The 27399-nt window shown below is 45.5% G+C and overlaps 1 protein-coding gene across 4 annotated transcripts in view; it reads left to right on the top strand.

The window, feature by feature from the left end:
* Nucleotides 1-27399, top strand: part of Patr-1 (Protein associated with topo II related - 1) — a 312386-nt gene that overhangs the window by 103930 nt on the left and 181057 nt on the right. For all 4 annotated transcript variants that reach the window (XM_070527717.1, XM_070527720.1, XM_070527716.1 and 1 more), the window contains 2 exons: nt 13744-13863; nt 23577-23678. In XM_070527717.1, the coding sequence (XP_070383818.1) occupies nt 13744-13863; nt 23577-23678 (222 nt within the window). The remainder of the gene's footprint in view (nt 1-13743; nt 13864-23576; nt 23679-27399) is intronic.

The raw sequence follows: 27399 nt of genomic DNA, 5'->3' as shown, positions 1-27399 counted from the left end.
CTGTTCCAACTATTCACTTTGAGTTATTCAACAATGTTACTATTTGCCTCGAGCCAAAAAAGTTATATTCGTGCAAGCCTATTGAACAGCCACGTGGTCAAATGTTTGCGTCAGTGTAACTTATTTTTTCTCAGATCGTCTATTTTTGGTTTTGGTATGCACTGGAATATTAATTGAAATAAGGCATGCGCAGCCAAATTTTAGCTTTACTTTGTTACGTGTGATATATTGTCGTATCTGTGTTTGTTAGACAAACGATGAAGATGGAAAACATGACCCGTTGCACGTCCATTGTTTTTGCATGTCCCAATGTTTGCACTGTTATATAGTTTTCTTTTTTCTGACATGTACTAACCGGTCAAGTTAGCACTTTATTGTATTTGTTGCATCCAGGCTCGACTGTACTGTGGCCAAGTTCTAATAGCGTCCCAAAAATGTGGTAGTGATTGCTTGAGCCATCAAGCTTGGAAGTCTTTCTTTGGCAGACGCTAATACATTAAATAGATTCAGTGTAGATTAATGGGCACCAATTAATGCAGTGACCTTGCGGTCAATTTTGTGCTAACCATGATGCTAAACAAAAAGATGCCTGGTTTGTGGCTCACTCCTTGTCAGAGCTGCCTGTATGGGAACAGGTGACATGTGTGTTTTGGATGGTGGCATGTTTTCTAGTAGCATTGACTACTTACAGCACTTTGGGGAAAGTGATTGTGAGGTACCATTATGTGTCTATCAGTTAATCTGGTAAACTTAATTTAGCAGATGCGGTATACACAACTGTGCATAAATTGGGTGGATCTGTACATTATGATATATAGAAAAATAGTAGGGCTTATTTAAGCACAGTGAAACATTGATTTAGCAAAGTTTCTTTTTGATGAAAAGTGTAATTGGAGTATGGTCAAAATTTAGGTTACGGTGTTTTATCTGCAAGAAGATGCCATATGCCTCCATGAACTACCCTTTTGCCGATTGGTTGTGAATTGGATTTTTTTAATAGGATACCAATGGAAATATGGGCAACATGTAAACAGAAGCACTTTCACTTCAGTGCAATCCACCCTTGTGTATGTGGTTCACTTATGTGCCACTTTGGACAAAGAAAGTTCTGAAATTATACGCGGCGTGCACGCCGATGGCCGCGCCACTGGTGGCGGCCTTGCGCAGAGCGCACGGGAGAGGAGCGAGCCGCGCGCCGTAGCACGCCATAGTTTGTTGCGTCGCTGATAGTGCTTCTCCGTCTTATTTGTGTTTTCTGAGCAAAATAGGCAACACTCTTCGCATGTGTGGGATGGCCAAAGCTTCCGAAGAATGTCGAAGAAGAATTGTTGCAGGGTGGGGGGCTCAAATACCGGCGAAAACGTGCCGGCGATACGGTTCTAATTATTCCCGCAAAGCCTCATCAGCAGGAGCAACGGTGGCAATGGATCGTTGCTTCGGCGCGAAATTTCTTGTTCTCATCCTTTCCTTTGTCGCTTCGGTGTTTTTTCTTTTTTATTATTATTTTTTACTCGGTTGTAGTTAGACGCGTAAGCGACGAAGTTCGTCTGCAGTGCAACATGCGGTTTAAAGGCATTTCGCTAAAGTTCGGAATGCCGTTTGCCGCTTATATTGTTTTCCGCTTCTTTACCGCGTTGGGCTAGCTAGGCAGCACGAATGCATGAGCGCATTGTGTTGTATGTTAAAGCTACAAAAGTTTGCAAGAACTGAAATTGTTAGTTTTATGTGGCCCGGTAAATCCTCACACCAGCTGTCTCGAACTGCATGTTTTTACATCTATTTTATGCGTGGTTTCGCACATGTTTAACTGTTGCTAGTTGCTTCATGCATAACTCTTGATTCTTTTGAGCTGCGAGACTTTCACCCTGCCTCGTTTGTAAAGGGCATAAATCACGCTGTGTCTTATCGGAATGACACCAAGCAAGTGCTTCTTTAATAGCTTTATTCATTTTGCCCGAGGGCATCTTGGATATTGTGGTTTTTTGGGAAATGTGTTTAGAAAATAGGTAGCTCAGGGCGAGAATTGCTAATAGTTGCTGCATATGGTATTTTTGTTCCATTTTTCACTGAATAGTTCGCGTCACGTTTGGTAAGTCATCACACGTTGATGCTGTCTGAGCAGACTTAACACGCCGAGTGATTTGTTTGTTTCACAACGTAGTCGCTTTTTGCATGTGAATTTTGTACTAAACTGAATTATTTCTTGTTATGCTTACACCGCATAGGACTAAACCCGGCCTTGCCGCCAGCGCTGGATCTAATTTGACTGGCGTTGAGCCCCCTCCCCCCCCCCTCTCTTTTCTTCTTTTGACATTGTTTTCTATCAAGACAGATGGAAGAAGCTGTCATAGGCTCTTACAAAAACCAGGAGGTACTTAGAAAAAAATAAGAAAAATTAGAGGCTGCACTAGTTTAATAAAGGTGTCAACAGTTTTTGCCCACTTATGTGGCACTCCTAATCAGGGCATATGTTTAAATAATTCTCTGTTTTATCAGCTCTGGACTGCATTATTTTGCCTTTTGTAGTGTTTTAGGTTCAACTGAAAAGTGTGGGGCCCAGGGTTTTTGCAGCACCTCATTAAACGACCAAAAAGTGCGTGCTACAAAAGCCAATATGTCTGCTTCAAATGCACATTTTTCCTGCTCCAAAAGTTGCTCCAAAGGGTTTTTCCCTTGTTTTGTCACTGAATATGCCTTGTGCACATCTTAGTATGCCGTTTGGTCAGTTCCTCAATCTTGAGGGGTTCCACTGCACGTTTTCTTTGGGTTTTGTAAGAGCAGGAGGTGTGAAAACGTGCCATGTTGCAGATAGCTTTGCTGTCAAAATTCAGATTTACCATCAGAATAAATTAATATGCAAACAAATTCAAAGCGACTAGGGCACATTTTGTTTCCAGCTTATCCTGTATTTGGCATAGTGGCGGAATTCATGCTCCTCATACTTGTGGTTACAAAGAACCGTTCTGATTAGTTTTAAAAGCTTTCTTTGCTTTTTTCGTGGGGTTTGTCATTCATTGTTTGTTGTCATTTCCTCACTGGGAATATTTGTGCATATGTATAGGCTACTTCGTATATGCTTGCTACTGGGTGTGTTCAGATAAAAAGTCAGAGGAGTGTCCTGACTACAGCTTTGATTTTAACAATATTTTTGCAACTTAGACCTCCACACATCTCAAACTAGATAACATTTTCAGCTTGCGCCTTTGTTTCGGCATGAAAAATGTTTACTGAGGCAAGGCAAAAACTGTTGATAATACATTAATCCCCTTTCATTATTCTTGTACCTTTAATACTGTAATAGTTGATTATAGAAATGCAGCGTTGGCTCACAGAAGTTCACTTGTGATTCTACCTTCCTGAGCACATCTGGCATCATTGCTGAAGAGCAGCTTGACCTTCAAAGGATAGAAAGACACTATAGTAGAACCTCACTGATACACTTTAAAGGGACTGCAGAAAAAAAAATTGGAAAACTTAAGTGAGGAAGGCCCAAAATTTCAATAAATGCCAGTACAGTTATTAGACATCTTGGCGCTCATAAACCAGACCAAAGATTGCATGTGTGTGCATGTATAATTGAGGGACAGATACTATACGTTCCATGGCAGGGGTGGCCCCTTTTTACTCTGCAAATGCTTCATCACAATATTCATGTTGTTATAACTCTGCATACTTCAGGCACTTTCTGTCTGTCATGCCACCGACCCAGTGATGCAAGTTGCCTATTAGCTTTGGCTTCTAGATATGTACTTGTGGTCATGACGCCGTTTTGGTTGTTCAGTTGTCATCATTCTAACTTTGTTGGTTGACTCTCATTACGTCGTCTGCGTCATGCCATTGCCATCACACAGTTGATATCATACTGTAGTATAGTGTCGCCCCCTGTCAGATCTGTGTGATCGTACATGTATGGTTTGTAGTTGTTTAGCTAGATGGCGCACCCCCCTTCTGTCATGTGAAGATCATTGGACCAATCGGGAGGTGTCATCTGGCGTGTGAAGCCTTTTTAAGCAATAAACAGCCGCCGGTCGGCGGAGTCTTCGTTCCGGCTTTCAACGGGAGCAGTTCGCTCCGCGTCTCCTTTACTGCGCCGGCGTTAGCCGCGCGTTCGCTGGTCGGGGCCCCCCGCTTGCCTGCCGCTGCCGACACAACATCTTTTGGCGACGAAGATGGGATTCCCGCAGCGGTTCCGACCGAAGCCCCGGGAAACGAACGAGCTTCGTGAGTGAAGCGTCCCTTCCGTGTCTGCACGGCCGGCAAACGCCGCCGACGCACTTGGCGTCGCGAGGCTTCCGAACCTAGGCCTACTCGCCCCCTTGTTCTTCCGTGCCCCATTCCTGCGGCGAGCTCCGGCTTGCCTCCTGCACGCTACCCGGCATGGCATTTACGGCGAACCTTCCCGTTTTTCTTGAAGTGCCCGGCCCACCGTTAATTCCCTGGTATCGCTGGAAGAAAATTTTTCAGGCCCACCTCGAAGCGGCCGGCGGTGGCGACTGGACGGACGCACGACGAGCGTCTGCGCTCGTCAGCGCTCTCGGGCGTGAGGGACAACGGAAGCACTTTGCAGCCGAGGAGCAGGAAGCAGCAAGGCAGATAACCAGCGCAGCGTCAGCTTCAAGCGAAGCAGCAAGGCAGTCGACCGGCGCAGCGTCAACGTCAAGTGATGCGGTCCCGCCAGCGTCAGAGTTACCGAGACTCTTGCAGCGGCTTGACCGGCTGTTCGCCGCGTCAACAAATGTCCTGGCGGAACGGCACGAATTCACCAGCCGGAAGCAGTTCGAGGGAGAAGGATTCCTGGAATTCGTGACCGCATTGAAGGAGAAGGCGGTACAGTGCAACTTCGGCACAAGCTATGACGAGCGCGTCCGAGACCAAATCATACATGGGGTGGCGAACGCCAGCGTTCGCGAAAAGTTGCTGGCCCATGGCGAAACCTTGTCCCTGGACAAGGCAGAAGAAATTGGACGCTCGTTAGAAGCCCTGCATCGAGCGAACCGCGCGTTCGGCTCCGAAAATGTGCGAAGAATCGAGGCATCGCAACTTGGCGTTCCGTCGACGAGCCAAGATGGCCGACGTAGTCCGGGAGGCCATGAAAATGGCCGACTTCTTCCGAGAAGCCGCCAAGACGCCCGACTTCTTCCGAGAAGCCGCCAAGACGACGGACTTCTTCCGAGAAGCCGCCAAGAGGGCCGACTTCTTCCGAGAAGCCGCCAAGAGGGCCGACTTCTTCCGAGAAGCCGCCAAGAGGGCCGACTTCTTCCGAGAAGCCGCCAAGAGGGCCGACATTTCGCACGTGGCTCCTCCGGGAACCGTGGTGCATGCGACCGGTGTGGCAGCACGGAACACATTGCAACAGACAGGAATTGTCCAGCAAGGAACCGGCGGTGCAACGCCTGCCACACGTTGGGCCATTTTGCATCCGTATGCCGAAAAACCCGTATTGTTCAACACGTCTCTTCCGCAGAGACGCTGTCTTCAACTTCCGCAGGGCAGTCGTCCGCGTATGTCTTGACGGTAAGCGCTTTTGAAACTAAAAAAGATTTTGAAATTCCGGTCGTAGTTAACGGCGTCTCCATGCGACTGCTGGTGGATACGGGAGCGTCTGTCTCATTGATGATGGCCGAAGATATTGGAAAGCACTTTGGTCGACAGCCCAGACTGTCACAAACAACAGTGTACTTGAAAAATTTTTCCAAGCAACGCATCGACATTCAAGGCCTGTTTCAAGCCACTGTCCAGTTTTTTCAAAGGTCATGCTCTGTCACGTTCCACGTAACGACTACAGGAACATCACTGCTGGGTTTAGACGCCATCCAACGCTTGGGCATACAGATCGACGGTACGTCGCTGACATGTCGCCTACCATCGCTTCCTTCAGTACAGAGCCCCACAGGTGTGCCTCCGGGTTTTGATCACCTTTCCAGTGACGAGTTGGGTCTCGTCAACAACTTTGTGCACAGAATTCATCGGCAGCAAGATGCGAAACCAGTATCTTCAAAATTGCGCCGACTACCCCTGCCTCTCCGTGACCAGGTCACAAATGAATTGCGACGTCTCGAAAACTGCGATGTCATCGAGCGCGTCGACGCTTCTGAGTGGGTGTCTCCACTCGTGGTGGTGCACAAGGATGGAACCATGCAGCTCTGTGTAGATTCACGGGAACAGGACAGTCTTGTGTCTCACGTTCAAGAAAGGGTCTTGCAGAAACAGTGGCAGACTAAACAGTACGTAGACAAACGTAGCGGTGCTCAGGCAACTTGTATCAAGGTGGGCGACACCGTCAGAGTAAGATTTAAGAAGAAAGGATTTTTTAAGTACAGTAAACCTCGTAAGGTCAAGGCCCAGATAGGACCATCTACTTTTCTACTCAGTGATGGGAAGACGTGGCATGTGTCTAAGTTAACCTTAGTGATAAAGGATTCAGGAGCTAGTACATTGTGTACAAGTGATAGAAACTTTTTGTACTCGTATTCAAACCTGGATAGTCATTCCGATGACTCGTCTGTAGCGACATCGTCTTCTCATAAGCACCAGTTAAGTAGCTTGACTGACTGTATCACTTCCGAGTCTGCACAGTCAGCAGTCGTCTCTGATTCCGTAGGAGAATCGGTAGCCTCCCAGGACTTGTTGGGACTTCGAGAGGAGCTTCCTGGGCAACCCTCTCCAGCTTTGAGCGACAACTACATTCAACTTTCCAACCAGGGGGAAGGAAATAGTAGTGGGACGACTAGGTCTTTAAAGTCGACTGATACGCGTCGCAACCCCCAAAGTTCTTCTGAGGTACGCACGCGTCCTCATCGTGACAGAAAACGGCCTCCGTGGCTCGATGATTTTGTTTATGTAGTGTAGAGCGTATTGCCGTCTCAGGCAATTTACATGTTTCATTAACACAGGCATAAAATGTGTTCCTTGTTGCGGTGCAGTGAGTTTTTGTGCCGTGTTCCTTGTCAGACTTTGAGTGACTGCCTTTGTTTGGGTGCCCAAGACTGATGTGTGTGTATGTGAACTTGGGCGGGGACGGATTGAATTTGTTTTGGACTTAAGTGCGCGTCTAGTGTGCGCATTTCACTGCATGTTTACTTTGTTTCCAGGGGGGGATGATGTAGTATAGTGTCGCCCCCTGTCAGATCTCTGTGTCATCGTACATGTATGGTTTGTAGTTGTTTAGCTAGATGGCGCACCCCCCTTCTGTCATGTGAAGAACATTGGACCAATCGGGAGGTGTCATCTGGCGTGTGAAGCCTTTTTAAGCAATAAACAACCGCCGGTCGGTGGAGTCTTCGTTCCGGCTTTCAACGGGAGCAGTTCGCTCCGAGTCTCCTTTACTGCGCCGGCGTTAGCCGAGCGTTCGCTGGTCGGGGCCCCCCCGCTTGCCTGCCGCTGCCGACACAACACATACCTTTGTCATGATGTCATCACCATGCTGTCATCATTGCATCATCATCATATTGTTGTTGTTCCAGTAATGTCATTCCTTCATCGTTATTCCATGGTACCATCGTTATTCCATGCTGTCATCATGCAGTTGTGATTGTGCCTTCTTTGTCATGCCATCATCACCATACAGTAATTGTCATGCATTTGTTGTCGTGCTGTTGGGATGTCATTGTGCTCATTCTGTCATTGTCATTCTTCCTTTGTCATCCCGCATCCTCATCATAACATTGTGGGTTTAATCTTGTTATAAGCATTTGACGCTAAAGGTGCATTGACTTTTCTAAGGTCGTGCATCGTACCATAGAAGGAGACAAGCCAAATCAACACACTATCACACAAGCTGACAAAGCACGCAGCAATGTCCAATGAGATGAAGCGTTGTGGTGGTTAATTTGTGCCGTCATGTCACAAAAAAAAATATCAACATTTTTTCACCTGTGCCAAAGCATCCATGTCAAGACACTAAAGCGAGAAAAGATAACTACGTTCTTATTTATTTTTGTACTTTACTTTTATTCGCGAGAATACGTGGAGCCACTTCAACTTTTTTGTTCTCGCTGCCCGCGGGCTTGACCCCGCGCAACGGTTAGGCCAACACGACCACCGCGCGGCGCACTTCGGCGTGCGTTTTGTTTTCTCTGGCCGAGTGGATTTTCACCTGGCAAAGTTTTGGACACCTTCTGGCTAGCAGACGAAAAAGGGAAACAATGGTCGCTCACCGCCATCACTGTGAGGACTCGACTTATTGCACCGGGTCCGTTTGAGCGCAACCTCTCCGGAAAGTCTTGTCTCGCTGGTGTAGGATACAGAGCAGTATGCGTATGGTTCTCGGTGGACCAGGAGTCTCGCGTTTTCTTCGATATTCCTTTGGTGGCCACTCTAGGTGCCCAAAGTAGGCATTCGATTGTGGCCAACATGCTTTCCTTTGTGCTTCTTTTTTTCATTTCGGTGCTCCGTTCTCACAAAAGAAAAAAAAGACGTTGCAGTGCAGCGAATCACCGCATGGTGAAAGTTTCATTTCGTTACTTCTTCTTTTGCGGGCCACGGGATGCTTCAGTTACCGAATACTCTTATATTATTGCGATAGCAATTATATGGGCACTCCACGTGCATTCCTGCCGTCGCCCTCATGTTCCGTATAAAGTCGAAGGGCGATAACCTAGCAAACGCATGCCGCATGCTGCATGTGCGAGTGACAGCATTGGGGGGAGAAGGGTGGCATGGGTGAGCTGGCGATGGTGGCTCGGTTTTGTGTGCACAAGGGGAAAAGCGGGGAGAAAGCACGCTGCCTTCCGTGGCGTGCGATACATCGGGTGGAGTGGAGCGGTGGGCCTTAGGATTCTGTGATCTGTGAATCTGTGTTTGTACAACATAATTATTTGCATTGTTTGACATATTACATACAGTGACTTTTTCTTAGATATGTAGGTTTATTGAAGACTTATACGTATTGTAAGGAAGATAACGAACGTGCGCACTGGGTCAGCAGCATCGGCAGCATCAAGCGCGCAGCAGAAGCTCGAGCTCGGGAACTGCTTGGTGCATCGTAGAACCGGCGGGCGCTACGAACCCCAATATATCTCCTTTACAAGTGGTGGAGGTGCTGAAGGAGTGCGAGAAGTTGAGATCGCTGCGAATGCGGCAGATCTTCGGCGATGAATGGGTTGAACACACCAGTGCATGTTGAGTCGGGTACGGAGAGGGCACTCAGTTCATGGACGGCAGTAGCAGGTGCTTTGTCTAGGACGGAGACAATTCGTGTTGAATCGACCGATTCGACGTAACCAAGGCATTCGCAGCAGAGCAGTGATAGCGGCGATGAAAGATGATTGTAAATGGGCATCGTGCTGACACCGGCGGCAAGGTCAAGAGCTGCAAAGGGCAAAGGAAGCGCTTTTCGGGTAACAAAGTGATGAGAGGGCATGAAGAAGACCATCCCGTCTGATATGATACTACAGAAGACTGGTACGAATGCTGAAGAGCGCGGAGGAATACAGGTGTCTTCTTGCACGACAATTTTAGCGGCAGGATGAGCATCGACGGAGGCCAGGTCACCAAGATGGAAAAGTTCAATCTCAGCCCGAGCGCAATTGTTGATGGCGTTATGTCGTGAGAGAAAATCCCATCCTAGAATAACGGCGTGGGAGCACGATGAAAGAACTATGAATTCAATCGTGTACAAAACGTCCTGTACGGTCACACGGGCAGTACAAGCAGCGGCAGGGTGAATGGGTTGAGCACTCGCCGTTCGGAGCGACAATCCAGACAGAGATGTCGTCACTTTACGAAGCGAACGGCAAAATCTTGCATCCATAACTGAAATAGCGGCACCGGTATCGACGAGGGCGACTGTAGCGACATCTTCGATAAGCACAACAATGACATTAGCAGGTAAAGGAGGAGGACGTCGGCATGTCGACACTTGCGCAGTTCTTGCCTCAGGAACTGCGTTGTCTAGTTTCCCTCTTCGTTAGAGACGTGCCGTTGACGCATAGGGGAAAGTGATTGGCGACGTGGGGAGGGTGACTGGAGGCGTTCGAAGCGAGCTGGTGATGGGTCGAATAATCCGTAAGGTGCAGGTTGATCAGGCGGCACATAGGGCGCGCGGCGATCGCCATCGAACGCCTGCGATCGGCGGTGGCATAACCTTGCGACATGACCGGGATACCTACAGGCGAAGCATATAGGGCGATTGTCCGGCGTACGCCACGGGTTAGTGACGGCAGTGGTGGTCCAGGGGACGGGAGGGGGAGGGCGGTGCACAGGCTGCTGGAAGCGACGCACGGGCACAGTGCTAGGGGCCATTGCAGCAACCATAGCATAAGTGAGTGGTGTAGTCACGACATCTTGCTGGTGAACAGCCGGCAGCGCTTCCGCGACCTCTTCATGGATCACGTTACGGAGATGAGACGGCAAAGTGCTGGCAGACTCCTGAGTAACGGACACCAGAGATAGCTGTCGTGCAACTTCTTCGCGGACAAAGTCCTTGATTTGGGTTATCAGGGAGGCTTGTTCTGGGCCGGTGGTCAGGCCACAGAGTGACGTCGCTTTTGGTGTGGGATGTTGCCTTGTCAGAGCTCGCTGCTTACGCAACTCATCATAGCTCTGGCACAAGCTGATGACGTCGCCAACAGTGCGTGGGTCCTTGGCCAGAAGCATCTGGAGCGCGTCATCATCGATTCCCTTCATGACGTGCTTGATCTTTTCCGCTTCCGTCATGGCAGCGTTCACGCGCCTGCACAAATCTAGAATGTCTTCTATATAGCTGGTGAATGTCTCACCCGTGTCCTGTGCGCATGTACGCAAACGCTGCTCAGCTCGGAGTTTCCTGACGGCGGGTCAGTCAAATACTTCGGTAATCGAAGTCTTGAACACCGACCACGTTCGGATATCCCTCTCATGATTTCTGAACCAGAGACTGGCCACGCCCGCGAGATAGAATGATACGTAAGCCAGTTTATCTGAGTCATTCCATTTGTTGTGAATGCTCACCCGCTCGTAGGACGACAGCCACTCTTCAACGTCGTTGTCGTCGGTTCCGCTGAAGATGGGAGGCTCCCGTTAGCGAACGGTATCAGGGCAAGGGACGGGTGGCGGTGGAAGAGTCTGCTGGTCGGCGTCCGACATGGCAGAGGGTAGCGTCCGAGAACGAAGTCGTTCACGTTCAGCGTCTCAAGCCGTATCACGATTCTACCGTCCTTCCAGAAACCTAAGTCGCCAGGATGGCTCCTTTATTTCCGCGGGGCCATTGTAAGGAAGATAACGAACGTGCGCACTGGGTCAGCAGCATCGGCAGCATCAAGCGCGCAGCAGAAGCTCGAGCTCGGGAACTGCTCGGTGCATCGTAGAACCGGCGGTCGCTACGAACCCTAATAAATCTCCTTTACATTATATTTAAATATCTTGTTGCAATGTTTTGTGTATACCTGGAGTGAACTATGTTTCCATTGACACTTTTTTGCCCTTTATCAAGCTGTATGTTCACATTTGTATGTTCCATTGTATCTTTTATGCGCAATGGATGCCCAAGATTTTGAACCACCGCCAGAAGACAGGAGAGGTTCGACGCTGCCTTGACTCATCTGATTCGGTATCACAATGAGGGTGACAACTTCTTGTCTGCAGTTGTCACCAGGGACGAATCATAGTGCCACTATTAAGAGCCTGTAACACAACGGCAATGCTTACAGTGGGAACATTCAACTTCACCATCCCCAAAGAAGGCAAAGACCGTCATTTCCGCCGGGTGTTGACTTTTTCTTCTATCGTTATGGGCCATTATTGATCGAATTTGCTAAACCTAAAGAGACCATCAATTGTTTCTGATATTGTGAAACGCCGGATCGGCTGCATGTTGCAATCAAGAACAAACAATGCGGAATATTGACCAATGGGGTCATCTTGCTCCACGACAATGCCCATCCCCACATCGTTGGTGTGGTTAACACAAAACTGGCAAAGTTCAAGTGGGAAACACTGCTACATCTGCCATACAGCCCAGACCTGTCACCTTGCGATTTCCACAATTTGGGGCAATTGGAACAATAGCTCAAGGGAACCAGATTCGCATTGGATGATGATGTTAAAGAGTCAGTTACAGACTTCTTGAAGTGGCAACCCAAGGAGCTTTATGAGACGGGAATCACGCGGCACGTTAGTCAGTGGGAAAATTTCTTAATGCTCATGGAGACTACTTCCAAATAAAGTACCCTGTTTGTCATATATTTGCATTGGCTCACTTTCATTTGACTTGCCCTCGTATATTTTGCATAACTCGTGCCTTTTATGTGTGCTCTTTGTTGTGACTACAATTTCGGTGCAATTACTCACAATACACGACCAGTGACCTCGCCTCCTACGCAATACAGGACAGCGTCATTGAGAGTTTTCCCTGGCCACTGCATACATATAAAAATGTTTACAAGGTTCTTGAATGAAAAAGTTTCATTAAAATATTTGTCCTCAACTTCATTTCATGGCTTTTACATTTTTCATATCAGCGGCATGCACTGCTTTGCTGGTTTCGAACTAATATAGTTCTAAAGTTTGTGTGATATTTTATTTACTTATTAAATAGACAAAAAACACAAGCATTGATTTCAGTTATTTGGGCACAATAATTTTTGGGACATACAAGTATATTCTTCTATTAAAAAATGCATTTTTTACTTGTCTTCACAGTACATAGTGTTAAAAAATTCGTTTCGAGCATCTCTGGCAATGGCATTGCAGTTATCCATGCATTTGATCCCTCGACATATTTTATAAGGAGACGACCGAGCTGCATTGCGAGCCTCTCCCCCCCTCCCCCCAAGCGAAGTTTCTGGCTACGCCACTGTCCTCAGGCTATCGTTTTCACACTATCATCGTCACACTGCTTTCATCGTCCCATCAACGTCATCCCATCGTCACTGCATCGTTGTCATACTGTTGTTGCCATGCTGTCACAGTCATAGCCGACTATGGCAAGTGAGTGTCATGGCAAAGTTAGCCTATCCCGAGGACAGTATATGTCACATAGACAAAAGGGTGGAAATCTCAGAATGACCACTGCAGATTATAAATGTTTCTCCAGCAACACAGTCTTGCTACATTGCTTGAATGCTAATCACATTAACCTCAACAGCCATTGTGAGATGTGTTCTACGGAAATTTTTTGCATTCGCTTGACCATATAACCGAACCGAATTGCATAACAGAACTGTGAGCCGACTTTAGGGAACCGGCAAAAACTACAACCGAGCCAAGACGCTTATGTGTACTTCCATCATTTTGGAATCAGGCCATGAGCAGGGCTTGACAGGCTTAACCGCGAGTATACACTTATCGTCTTTAGCAAAATGTAAGAGTGAATTTGCCTCTGCGACACTGTATTTATGTGACCACCAAGTTCAAACACTTTGTAAAATGTGGCAACATTAAAGAATGGCGACATATCTGATCGGAACATAATACATCGAAGTCAATGGGCTTTAGGTTGGGTCCGCAAAGATGGCAGCATAGCAGCCGGGAAAGCTCAATAGCAAAGAACATATCAGTAGGGTTCTAATGTTTTCACTTGGCTCTCTGATTCAGGTTCTTGCAGCAAACTCGAAATCGAAACATAACTGATGTTTTTCTTTTTTCTAAATTGATAAAAATTGTGTGGTCTTCTATGAGATAAATGAAATTTTATTCAAAATATGAAAGCTTACATTATCTTTTTAAAATAAAGGTTCTTTTTGTGATCTGCCATGCATTCAGAAACAGCATTATTGTGCTTTTTGCGCTGTAGTTTACTGCCAATGCCTGAACTCTTTCTTTCAGGGTTCCCCAAAGACAGATACAATCTGGACACCAAAGGCGGTATATCCACCCGCTGATGACAGACTTGCTTCCCTCCTCTGGAAACTACAGCAGCAAAGCTCTGCACAAGCTTTATCCCAGGTGCGCTCTTTCTGGACATCTTCATGTGACCATTTCGAAATGTGAAAGCAGTCTTCTTGCTTTGCAAATGTTCCTGTAATTTGATCTTTGGATATCTCAGGCTCTGGTCTTCTGTAGCTGCTTTCCACGAACGTGTGTAATAAGATGAAAATTGTTTTTTTTTTCTTTCATTTATTATTCCCTCAACGGCCCCATGCGGGGTATTACATGGAGGGGGGGGTGGCAAACAATAATACAAACACTGAAGAAATGGTCATGTAAAAAGCAACAAAAATCAACAACAGAAAAGGCACTGCAAAAAAAAAAAACAGGTTTTTGCATAATTAGTTGAAAATATGGGTGATTAGTAACTCTCGAAATTTCGAAGGGTTTCGCTCTACAACAGTGGATTCTGGAAGCGAGTTCCATTGTTTTATTGCAATGGGAAGGAAGGCTTTGTTGAAAGCATTTGTAGAACCATGAAGGCGTTGGATATTTAAAGAACTGAATAGACGATGTGATAAGCGCACGGGTGGAAATAAAAGTGAGGAATGAAGGTCAGGAAAATTATAGTACAATTTAAGGAATAGGCAGAGTTGCAAAATCATGTGTCTTGATGCTAAAAGGGGCAGACCAATAGATAATTTCAAGTTAGTAATGCTGATAGTGTTGTCATAATTCGATAAAACGGGAAGCATGGTTTTGAGTAGCTTCTAAAGTGTCAGTCAAGTACTTTTGATGCAGATTCCAAATTGTAGACGCACATTCTAATTTGGTACGGATGGAAATTTCATATGCTAGTTTACAAATCGACGGAGGAGGCAAGGATAGGGACCTTTTAATATAGTTAAGGGATCTTGAGACATTCGCTGTTACTTGAAGAATGTGGTTCGGCCAATTTAGTTTGTTAATGATAACACCAAGGCAGCGGTAACTCTCAACCTCAGATAAGTTCACAGAGCCTAAAGAATATGGAAATTTAGATATAGAGCATTTACGTGATACATGCATTAACTTACGTTTGGAGACATTTAGTTCCATCATGCAGCGTGAGCACCACTTGTCAATAGAATTTAGGTCATTTTGCAGAATAGATTGGTCAGTGTTAGTAGTGACATGACGGTAAATAACACAGTCATTGGTGAATAAACGTATTGTCGATTATATGTCTGTTGGGAAGTCGTTATTGTATATTAGAAAAAGGAGTGCGCTGAGGACGGATCCCTGTGGTACACCTAATATTTCTTTGGTAGTATTTGAACAGCAACTGCTAACGCAGGTGAACTGGAGGCTATCTGTCGGGAAGCAGATGATCCATGGTAGGATTAGTGGGTCGAGGGGAAGGCATGAAAGTTTGGACACTAGTCGATGGTTAGGGACGCGATCGAAAGCCTTTGAGAAATCTATGTAAATTATGTCAGTCTGAAATGAATCTAAGTTTAGGTGGAGATCTGTGGTGAATTTAAAGACGCTGAATTTAAAGAGTTCTGTTCCGCATGATAAGCCCGGACGAAAGCCATGTTTGCTAAAGAAAAAGGAATTTCTGTGTAAGTGAGACGCTATATGGGAATGTATTGACATGTGAACTCATTTATCTTTTACGGGTGAGCTGGTTTCGTTGTGGTTTCGTTGTGTGATGCAGATGACTGCCCTGTTCCTTCTTGTTGTTTTGATCCTTGACAGCAGCTATTTATTCCTGGGTCAATAAATAAAACGCTCAGTTGTTAGTGTGCCTATACATAATTGTCGCGTGTCTCCTTCCTTCGTCCGTTGTTTTATTTGGCACCTTCGTTGTAATCATTTAGTTCTTTTTGTTGGTTTGTGTACCAAGGCTTTACCATAACATCACGAATGTAAACAAGGGGTACGTAATTATTGATTAGGCTGAGTAGCTTTTGCTTATACAACAGCCAGTTTCCATCAACAGACCTTCTGAAAGCAGTTTCTTTTAGGTATTCAAAAAAAATATTTAGCTCATTGTTAATTTTGGAAAATTCAGCGTTATTATAGTCCTGTATTAATTTTATTCAACGCTGTTTGATTGGAACAGGGATATTCAAATTGAAAAGGACAATACTGCGATCACTCAGCCCACTGACACATGCTAACGACTTAATGTATTCGGGTTGAGAAGAGAGGACCAGGTCAAGGGTGTTTGAGCCACGTGTAGGAAAGTTTACTGTTTGTGTAAGGTTGAAGTTTAAGGCTAAATCAAGGAAATCTTTTGACTAGCGGAATGATGCTGTTAGATTGTCCCAGTTGATATCTGGAAAGTTAAAATCACCACAAATAATATAGTTAACACGTGCGAATTGAGAGGTGGCATTTAAAATGACAGTGTTTAGTTCGTCGATAAAGGAACGGTCACAATCGGGTGGGCGATAACAAGATATGAGTATGCATGTGCATGTTGGCATGGATATGTGCACACAAAGAATTTCTTTCGTGAGTACAATTGTTCGGGAGTTGGTAACAAGGAATGCTGTTTTTGTGGGTGAAGACAAGAACGCCACCACCCCTTTATTCCTTCTTATCGCATCTGAAAACAGTGTAGGGGGAACCTGCATGCAGTAGCGCAGTGCTATCTATGTCAGGGGTTAACCAAGACTCAGTGAATATGTCCATGTCTGTATTATTGTCATTGAGAAGGGCTTTAACGGTATCTTTTTCTTACATGTAACTGTGAACATTAACCAGTATAACAGATAGTATGTGATTGCATGATGTGTCAACAAGGTTTAGTAACGGCTGGGGGGGAAAGGAGAGGGCTGGGTAAGCCTGCAGTGATGGCTAGGATTTAACTTCTACGACTTAGTTGGATTGCACATCATAAAAAGCTGCCTTTCATCCATCTGAAGCTTATTGAAGCGTATCTTGAAAGTGGAGGTGTTGTTTTGTTTCACATAGGCGTACAACTTTTCCTTGCAAACCGGATACGCGATGAAAAATCTTCTTGAATAGAAATTGTCGAACCTTTAAGCTTTGGCCCGGCAGACAGACTGCTACACTTATCTTTGAACCGCGCAAGTTTGACTATAATTGGTCGGTGCTTACCCGCCTGGAAACGGCCAAGCCTGTGTGCGCGTTCTACGTCATTTTTGGTGATGGCAGTTTGAAGTTTATTTGCACATAGTGAAATAACACGAGACTGATTGCTCCCAAGTTTCGTCATGCGGATCCTCAACATCAAAGAAAAGTAGGTTGTACCGGCGAAGGCGGTTTTCCAAGTCATCTCATTTCTGTACAAGGTTGCTTATTTGTGAAGTGAGTTTAATTATTTCAGGGTTGTCACTAGATACAGGTATCGAGTGACTTGATTTATGAGCATCTACAATTTTCTCAATTTTCAGTTACACTGTAGCATGTTATGAAGTATATGGCACCCCTGACCTATGCCTTTCATTAATACCTAACATCGTGGAAAATGGAGTGCTGATAACAGTGAACTAGAACATTAATGCATTTAGCCACCTACTTTGAGATCATGTATCTCTAAACATATACTTCAGGACAGGATTTCTGCGAAGTGGACATTACTTCATATTACTGCTTGGCCTCACTTACACATTCGAGACATCTATGAAAATATGCGTTGGTTGTCTCTCACTGACGACATCCAGGTACCTCCGTTTATATCCGTTCTGGCATCTGTATCCTGTTCTGTTGTCTATAACTCTACGGTACTCTTCATACCTTTCACTGCTTTCATTCATTGCCACCTCTCGCCACTCCCAACCGCGCTGCTTGGCCTTCTAAATTCTGGTGCGACAACCTGGTCTGACTCACCTTCCTGTAAAGAACCACTTCCCATTCCCGAAAAAATTGCTTTGTGGCAAACCTCTTGGCACTGTGGAGCCTTATGACACCCTTTCCATGTTGGAACTTCCTGTTGGATCGTCAGAGGTCAACATCCTCTACTGTAGTTCAGTAACTGGAACTTCCTGTTTGATCATCAGTGTTCAACACCCTCTACTCTAGTCCTGTAACTGCCACATTGCCTGAAGAAGTTTTCAGCCATGTCATCGACAATGCTTTAAACCCCAAGCAATGCCTTGACCGTCTCCATCTCCGAGAAATTTCGCCCTGCTTTTCACAGCCATAGTACTTCTCTGGGCCGAACAACGACTGTATGGCACTGGATTGACACTCGTGCTCACTGACCGCTACGGCAATGACCATACCGTGTATCGTCAACAGAATGCCGCATCACTGATGAGCAAGTAGGTGAAATGCTAAAGTGTGGCGTCATTGAACCGTCTGACAGTCCATGGGCATCCCCAGTTGTTTTAGTTAAGAAGAAGGACGGCTTGATCTGCTTTTACGTGGATTACTGTCGCCTAAACAAGATAACCCGAAGAGATGTTTAGCCATTGCCGCCGATTGACAACACCCTAACTGCTTACAAGGTGCAGAGTTCTTTTCCTCCCTCGATCTATGCGATGGTTATTGGCAAGTGCCTGCAGACGATAAGCCAAAAACTGTTTTCATCACACCAGATGGCTTATAAAAATTTCCTGTGATGCCTTTGGCCTTTGCAATGCGCCTGCCACATTTCAGTGCATGATGGGTACCATTCTCCGAAGCCTCAAATGGAACTCGTGGTTGTGTTGTTTGGATGATCTAGTAGTGTTTGCACCACATTTTACTACTCGCCTTCATTGCTTGGAGCAGGTTTTACACTGACTCAGCGACTCTGCCCTCCAAATAAACTTCAAAAAATGTCACTCTGGGGCATGCAAGCTGACTATTCTCGGACATGTCGTGTTGAAGGATGGTACTCTTCCTGATGCCGTTAAGCTACGTGCTGTTAAAGAATTCCGGAAGCTCACATCTCTAAAACACTTGCGCAGTTTCATTGGCCCCTGTTCATACTTGCGCTGCTTCATTAGAAATTTTGCTTTGATTATGGCATCGCTGACAGAGCTTCTTAGACCCCAATCTTTCCATGTGGTCCCCGGCTTGCGATGATGGCTTCGCAACACTAAGTTGCCTGCTCACTGAGGCTCCAAGAGTATGGCATCCGGGTTGTCTACCGCTCAAGCAAGAAGCATGCCGATGCCGATGCTCTTTCGCACTCACCTACCCACACCGACATTGTCAGTGTCTCTATCCTAGACAACCCACTTCCTCCATTAGCCTCTGTCGACATAGCTTTAGTGCAGCGAAAGCACTCCTGGATTTCATCTTTGATAGATTACCTCTCTGATACGCTTGCGTGCCCACCATCGCGAGTACTATGCTGACAAGCTTCGTATTTTGCCATCTGCGACGGAATCGTTTATTGCCATAACTACAATTTTGACGGCCGCTAGTCGCTGCTAGTAATACCCCAGCATCTCTGTGCTGATGTATGTGCCGCTTTCTTCGCCAATTCTCGGTGCCCACAAGCTGGTATCTTCAAGACCTCCACCAGACTACAACAAAGGTTTTATTGGCGTGGTATGTACACCTTTGTGTAAAAGTACATTTGCTCTTGCGCAGAATGTCAATGCCGCAAGCCTGATCCTTTCCGCTCTTCTGGACCAATCCAACCTTTGCTGTGCCCATCAGGACCCTTTGACCGGGTTGGGATAGACCTATACCAGGGTGTCTACCAACCGGGAAAACCGGGAAAACCGGGAATTCTCAGGGAATTTGAACAGTCTGGAAAAACTCAGGAAAACTCAGGGAATTTGTGCCTCTATCAGGGAAAATTAGCTGTAACTTTATTGAAAGGGAACGAAAGTCTTGTTAATGCTGGCTCCAGTAACAGAGGAATCGCAACGAATGGTCATTGACGCCGTGTCATCGGCACGATGTATTGCCAGAGTAGTTAACGACCGATTTTCTAGACGCCCGATTTTTCGGACATGCCCGATAATTTGCACGGTTTTGCGGCACCACCACGTACTCTATATAGTCAATGTATATTGCCCCGACTGCAGGTCTGAAATGGCATTAATCAAAGCCGCCACCGCCGCTATTTTGATTATCTCGCCGCCTCGAACCGGCACTCTCGCAGGCAAATCCATAACCACCACCGCGGCAACGTCAGGCCTAGCTGCTTCTATGTTGGCTATTAAGCTTCTTGCCGTGCGGTGCCGTGTTTTTCATTGAGATAATTCGCCGCTATCACCAATGGCACCGACTCCGCCTTTGTAATCCTAGCGATTGGCTTTGAAGCTCGCAGAGCACAGCGCGGTGCGTAATGCCAGTCTGCGAAAGTTAGCTTCGCCTCGGTACACTACTGTTAGGCAGTGAAGCATAACAAGCGTGGGAAGGGGGCAATTGTCGCGGGACACAGTATACATTACTTAATTACACATGCGTGCACGTCGTCTTCTGGCACAGTACAAGCCCTGATATGCCTAAAAAGCGTACTGGCAGGCCTTCAGAGCTTTTTGAGTTGTGCCTGTGGTAATTTTAGCCCTTAAAGGCAGTTAAAGACATGCATTAATTTTTTTCAGACTGCCCGTTTTTTTTCAAATTTTTTTTTTGCGGCCCCTCGGAAGTCCAAGAAATCAAATGTTGATTGTACAACTGACCAAGAGGATGCTTCAGATGATCCATGTGGTGAAAGCGTGGTAGAAGGAGGATGAGAACAGAAAGGACCGACGCACTGAGGAATTAACGGGAAAGGAAGGGTGCCGCCACCTTTTTGAAGGAGCTTGAGCTAAAAAAACTAAGTGATGGCTGATGCTGAGACACAGGTGTCCCTCATCCAAACCAAAATAAATTGTTTACGCAGTGAAACCCAACACTGAGATGTTGTGTACGGGCTGAGAGTATGTCAGGACAGTTGAGGTTGACTTCCCAGCTGCTGAGAGAGAACCTTAGTTGTGACAAAGTTCAGGACCTCATACAGATGAGCTTGCTATCAGTTGATAGAAATAGCCGATATTAAAAAAATATTTACTTATGTATGCATCTCCTTTTCATTCGTATTTGAAAATGTTCGACTCAATTTGGAATGGGCTTTACCATCTCTTTCGCTGTGCATTTTACTAACACCTTCCTTCTGTTTTCTTTTTAAATAAAATATATATTACTCCTTACTGTTCAAACTGGATTAAGTCATTTTTTTGTTTCAGCATGCTTACTAGAGAGTGACAGCATCGGGCAACGTGGTGTCAGCCTGTCTTGACATAAAACAAAGATCTGACTCATTCAGGGAATTTCGCAAAGGTGCTCAGGGAAAACCTGGAAAACTCAGGGAATTTGGAAATGTCAACTTGGTAGACACCCTGTATACGGGCCTCTGCCATACACTTCTGCTGGCAATCGCTGGGTCGTTGTGGCTTTAGACCACCTGGAGTATCAGAAACAGCCACTCTGCCCGTTGCGACAGCTCGTGACGTTGCATCCTTCCTGCTTCAACGCGTCGTTCTACATCGCAGCGCTCCCCACAAACTCCTGAGCGACCGAGGCCGCGTCTTTTTCGTCGATGTCATTTAAAAACTTGTCACTGAATGCCTCGTTATTCATCGCGTTACCACCGCATATCACCTGCAAGCAAACTGCTTGACAGAGTGCTTTAACCGAACTCTTGGTAACATGCTTTCGATATATGTCGCCTCCAACCACTCTAACTTGGACCTCGTCCTTCCCTATGTCACGTACGCCTACAATGCCGCCCCCGGGCAACAACGGGCTTTTCTCATTTCTTTCTACTGTATGGTCAAGAACTGTCATCTCCCATTGGCACTATTCTTCCTTAACACCCCTACTTGTCGGAGGGTACACCGGTTTCTGAAGCCACCCGGTATGCAGAAGAATGTCGACAACTAGCACGCTCGCTTACAGCACAAGAATAAATGCTACAGAACTCGTCATGGCAACGGGCATCCCCACCACCAGTTTTCACCTGACGCTTTCGTTTGGTTGTAGTTTCCTCCTACGTTGTCGCCGGGTGTCTCCTCCAAGTTTGTCTCCAGATATCATGGACACTGCTAGGTCTTACAACGAACTTCTGCGGTAAACTACATCATCGAATCTCTGACGCTCCCTACTGACCTGCGTCGCCAAGTGCGCAAAACTGTGCGCATAGATTGCCTCAAGCCGTTTCACAAACCCTTCATTCGCCCTCACTATGCCTTAGGCCACCTCTGTGGCTCCATCTTTAGCGAGGGGGGAAGATGTAATGAAGAAGTGCGCCATGCAGAGCTGCTCAGCCGGATTGCCAGCGCTATGCAAGTGGGGCTCAGGCTAGACGTTCCTGGTGTGACTGGCTAAGCCTGTGGTGTTGTCTTCCGGTCGGCATCATTCTCGTCGTCCACAGCCTTGTCAGACTTCCTTGTAACAATACCTAAAAATATAGAGGAAACATTTTTTTTGCACGACATAGTGCAACTGCCACAATGACATGCACTCCTGTTAGCTTGCGGCAATTTATTTCACTTCCAAAGTTGTATGATGCACCAACTCATATGTTCACAACATTTTGTTCATCTACAGTTGCAATCGAAGGTTTGGGGACCAAAGGTGCCACGATTGTCTTCTTTTTTTATTTTTTCGCAGTCCAGACATTGCGGCTGAAAGCAAGAGTGCATGCGCGCTCGTGCCTGTTTGTCCGATACAGTGTATTGAAGAAATACTAGGCCGTGGGGCTGGGCTTCAATATATTCAATATATGACTTGTTCCCCAAACTTATTGCGACTGTACACTCGGCAGTATTTTAGGAAAAGGTAGAAAGTGCCCCAGAATTGCATTGTAAAAAAATGCAAATAAGATGGTGGTAAACTTTGTACTCTATCAAAACATCCTAATATTACAGTCTTCATCATGTCAACGTTACTGTACGTTTTCTCTTCGTTTCTGCCGTCCTTCCTTTGCTATTTTGCTTTGGCTTTCAGTTTCAAGTGTCTCTTTTTGCCCTCCGCAGCTCCATCAATAGAGTGCATATGAAAAGATGCACAAAGGTCCAGGAGAGGCCCTAAGTGCTTTAGCATGCTTACACTGTAGCAGTTGCCATAAAACTTAAACTTGCGTTTTTGCGTCGGTCTTTACGTTCTCTCCATCAGCAACACCAAAAAAGGCATGAAATAGATCCTTGACAGATGCAAGGTACTCTCAAAAAAGTGCATGCCACCATAAACAAACAAAAGAGGAGCACACGAGAGCTACAGAGGCCTCCCCCATGACTATGGGATGCACTAGATGGAAAAGCAAGTCGTATACCGAATATTTCGTTAAACAAGTTGTTTATGTGATAAAAGCTTCACATGAAATTATTAGTCAATGAAGGGGCATACCCACTTTGTGGTCAACACAACTAAAACGAATTAAATAAATACTTCAAAGTGGCATGTATGCAAGTATTCATATATATTTTGAAAGCTAGAGACAAGTGCAATTAGAGTAACGCAACATCAGACAAGCAATACTTTGGACCAGCCTCACCCTACCTTGCGACACTACATATGTCCTTGTGCTTATAAAACAATTTCTTCACTAAATTTTGCATTCTGTCCTGCATGTCTCGCTTCTTGTTCCCGATATTTGATGTAATTTTATTATTTGCATGCTGCGACGTATTGTGTGCAGGATCCAACTGTAGGGTCAAGGCAAAGGGTGCGAATCAGCTTGCACAAGTGGCATACTTCACTGCACATTAAGCATTCTTTGCACGTAAACAGTAGGCTTATAGTTTTCTTGATAAGAATGTGGACTTGAAATGTCAGAACCTGTTCTGGTTAATGTATTGTAGGTTCTTTTGTGATTGTACATAAACATTGTCCTTTTTTCATGCATGGAGGCTGTTCCTGGGAAATCGTCTTTGCCCCCCAATGTGCACATGTTGGAAGAGCTGGAACGGGATATGCTGTATTCTGGTGGCAGCTATCCCATGCCCATTGGGGTGAGTGTTCTGACATTATACTTTTAGCCACATTTTAACAATGAAACTTCATATCTACGCACACGATAAGAATGTGGCATGTACGCACCTAAAGATCTAGATATCTAAAAAAAAAAGGGACCGCCTTTTCACAGTTGTGAAGAGGGGTGCAAGCGAAGCTCGGGATCCACGGGCCTTCGTTGTTGTAACGTCTCAGCTTCGCACTCCCTCACGGTGAGGTCAGCGAGGTCTTTCTCATTTCATTTCATTTTATTACCTTAAAGACCCCTGGATAGGGGTATTACATAAGGGGTGGGAATACATTAGTACATAATTTGCATAATACATAAGTGAACACGCAAACAACAACAAAAAAACTGCATGTGCTAAAGGGTTACATACGTCAGCGCAAATACATAGAACTAAGTAATACAAACTAAAGTTGCAAGAGCATATAAGTCTATTAGCACAAGTCATTTCTATTGTGAAAAGTGCGCAGTGACACTCTCCACGAACGTAGAAGGGCAAATGATGGTGGAGATTTGGTGGGGCAGATTGTTCCAATCTGTAGCGGCCTGGCAAAAGAATGAGGCGGAAAAGGTAACAGTGCGCATGCGAGGGCGGCCCACTTGAAAAGTGTGGCATGTGCGATGAGATGTTCGGGCTGCGGGAAGGATTTAGGTTGGTTGATTAAGCGAGCTGTGATAAAACTTATGGAAAAGTGAAAGGGTTCCAGTGCGCCGGCGCGTACAAAGGGGAAGTAAATTCAATTCTTTCTTTAAGTAAGATATGCTCACGTCATATGAATAATTAGAATGGATGAACCTTGTGGCACGGTTTTGGACGGTTTCGAGTGCGTTAATGAGATATGTGTGGTGCGGATTCCATATGGCGGATGCATATTCCAATTTCGGTCGGACTATTGACTGGTAGGCCAGTAGTTTAACAGGTTTGGGGGCGCGTTTTAGATGACGCTTGAGAAAACCCAGCGATTTGTTAGCAGATGAAATGATGTTACTGACGTGTGTTCGCCAGGATAAGTCGTTAGATATAGTAACACCTAGGTACTTGTAAGACTGTGCAGCACACACGGGAATGTTATTAATTGTGTATTGGTAAGGAAATGGGTCGCGCCGACGAGAAAATACCATCAAGTTGCATTTCTTAGGATTAAGTTCCATCATCCACCGGTCGCACCATTGCTGTAAACAGTTAATGTCCTCCTGAAGTAAGTCTTGATTAGATGTCCTAGTAATTGTTCGATAAATGACGCAGTCGTCTGCGAACAAACGAACGAGCAACTTCTCAAGCAACTTCCCGGCAGCGTTCATCAAACGCTGCCTGTTCTTCGGCTGAATGCACAACACCCGGCTCGCTCCCACTGCCATTGCTTCGAACTGGCAAAACTGCGGGTGCAAGGCAAGCGAACACGCGATCACACCCTTTGCCTCTTTCAGAGGGAGGGGATGCCTCTGATTGTTTCGCGGCTTGCACTGCGTCTACTTCTTCATGAATATTATACCACGCTTTAAAGGCCGCATATGATGAGCCAACAGTGGCTGAATCAGTTAGCATGGTGGTCCTGCAAGCCAGAGGTTGGTGGTTCAAATCCGCAGCCCTACAAGCAATCTTTATTTTCGCACTGTTTGGATTTTTTCATAAGGCAACACCGACGCCGACACAAGTGAGGCAATACAAGCTTTGCTTGAAAAAAGGCAAGGCTATTTCCTCTACGAAGAAATCGCAAAGCACAGAGCGCTGGTCTGCCCATAAAATAGCTGCTACATTGTATGGAAACACTCTGAACACTCCTAAATAGTTTTTTTTCACACTACAGTTCCATCATTGTTAAAATCTAATCCAAAGCAGTTTCGGAGTCCAGTAAAGCCAGAAAATGAAGCAGCCATATGCCTCGTTCATAAGTCTGGTCTTACAGTTCAACCAAAGCACTTCTGTGCCTCATTACGTAACGAAACGTTTGCCCACTCTTTCTCTGACTTTAACTTTATTCATTATTTGTACACAAGCGATTTTAGCTATTTTCCTATGGATCCCATTACTTTTGAAACTGCTGGTATAATAGCCATCATTAATAAATTAATAAGACGCTGTTAACTCTACATTCCTTCAGAATACCAAAGAATATAGTTCTAGCATATTAGGTTGCATTTTTACTAAATCAATTCACCATAGCTGTCTACCAAAAGACAGGAAAACAGCAAAAATAATTCTTTGTAAGTCTGGCTACAGGCATAACCCCCGTAACTATTGCCCTATTTCTCTTATGTTCAGTCCTTGTAAACTAATATATTATTTGCACCTATCTTAAATGTTGAGAGCAAGTGGGGCTATACTAGTCCAGGTGCAACCAAATTGGGAAGGCCTACTAAGCTTCAACAATTACAGTCCCTTACCAGCATAGGAATGGGCCTCCCTGGTGCAGTATTCAGTTACTATCTCTCTCCCGACTCCTACAATTAACCCGTGGCCCTCAGTCGCCACCGGCTGATGAGCACCTGACCAAGGCGGTGGTCAGACCTGCTGCGTGGCAGAGGGTGCTAAGAATCTCTGGACCCAGACAGGCCACCACTGGAAACTGAACCTTGCAAGCTTCAACACATGAACCCTCTCGAGTGAAGCTAGCTTAGCAGGATTCTTTGACGAACTATCGAGCATTGTCTGCGATATTATTGGCCTTAGTGAGGTTAGAAGAACTGGAGAGGCTTATGCAGTTCTGACTAACGGCCACGTCCTCTTCTGCAGAGGATTCCAGATAAGAGACAATACAGTGTAGGATTCCTAATTCATAAGGCCATAGCGGGCAGTGTTGACGAATTCTACAGCATAAAACAGTAGACGTAATAAAGCTGAATAAGAGGTATAAAATAAACTTAGTACAAGCCTACGCTCCTACATCCAGTCATGATGATGAAGAAATAAAAGTTTATGAAGATGTTGAATCAGCGATGACAAAAGTTCAAACTCGATAAATTGTAGTCACAAGTGACTTCAGTGTGAAAGTGGGGAAAAGCAGGCTGGTGAACAAGCAATTGGCAACCACAGCATCGATTCTAGGAACACTAGAGGACAGATGTTTGTAGAATTCACGGAAAGGAATAAGCTCCAACTAAAGAATACCTTCTTCAAGAAGCATAGCAACAGGAAGTGGACTTGGAAAAGCCCTAATGGAGAAACAAGAAATGCAATACAATTTATACTCTCTGCAGATCCCAGCATAGTGCAGGATGTAGAAGTGTTAAGTAGGGTAAAGTGCCGTCATCATAGGTTAGCAATGTCTAGTTAATTTGCCTGAATATGAAAGAGAATGAGTAGAATTAAGTCAAGAAGAAACAAACCAGCCTAGACGCGGTAAGGGCAAAAGAAGGCCGATTCAGACTGGTGCTTGTAAACAAATGTGCAGCTTTAGAACAGAGAGATGAAGATGACATAGAAGTAATGAATAAAACTGTAACTAGGCTGGCTTCAGAAACAGCAGTTGAAGTGGGAGTTAAGGCACCAAGGCAACCAGTAGGTAAGCTTTCCCAAGTAACGAAAGGACCTAATAAAGAAACGACAAAGAAAGAAAATGTCGAACTCAAAGATGAGGTAGAATTTGCGAAACTGTCAAAACTTATTAACAAGGAGAAACTAAGGGATATTCGAAATTATAACGTAAGACTGAGCAAGCCGTAAAAAATGCACCCAGCATGAAATCAGTGGGAAGAAAACTTAGCACAGGACA

This window comes from Dermacentor albipictus, chromosome 10 (assembly GCF_038994185.2).
Source record: "Dermacentor albipictus isolate Rhodes 1998 colony chromosome 10, USDA_Dalb.pri_finalv2, whole genome shotgun sequence".
Taxonomy (NCBI): Eukaryota; Metazoa; Arthropoda; class Arachnida; order Ixodida; family Ixodidae; genus Dermacentor; species Dermacentor albipictus.
Note: the sequence above shows the minus strand (reverse complement) of the source record. Positions and strands in the feature narration are given on the sequence as shown.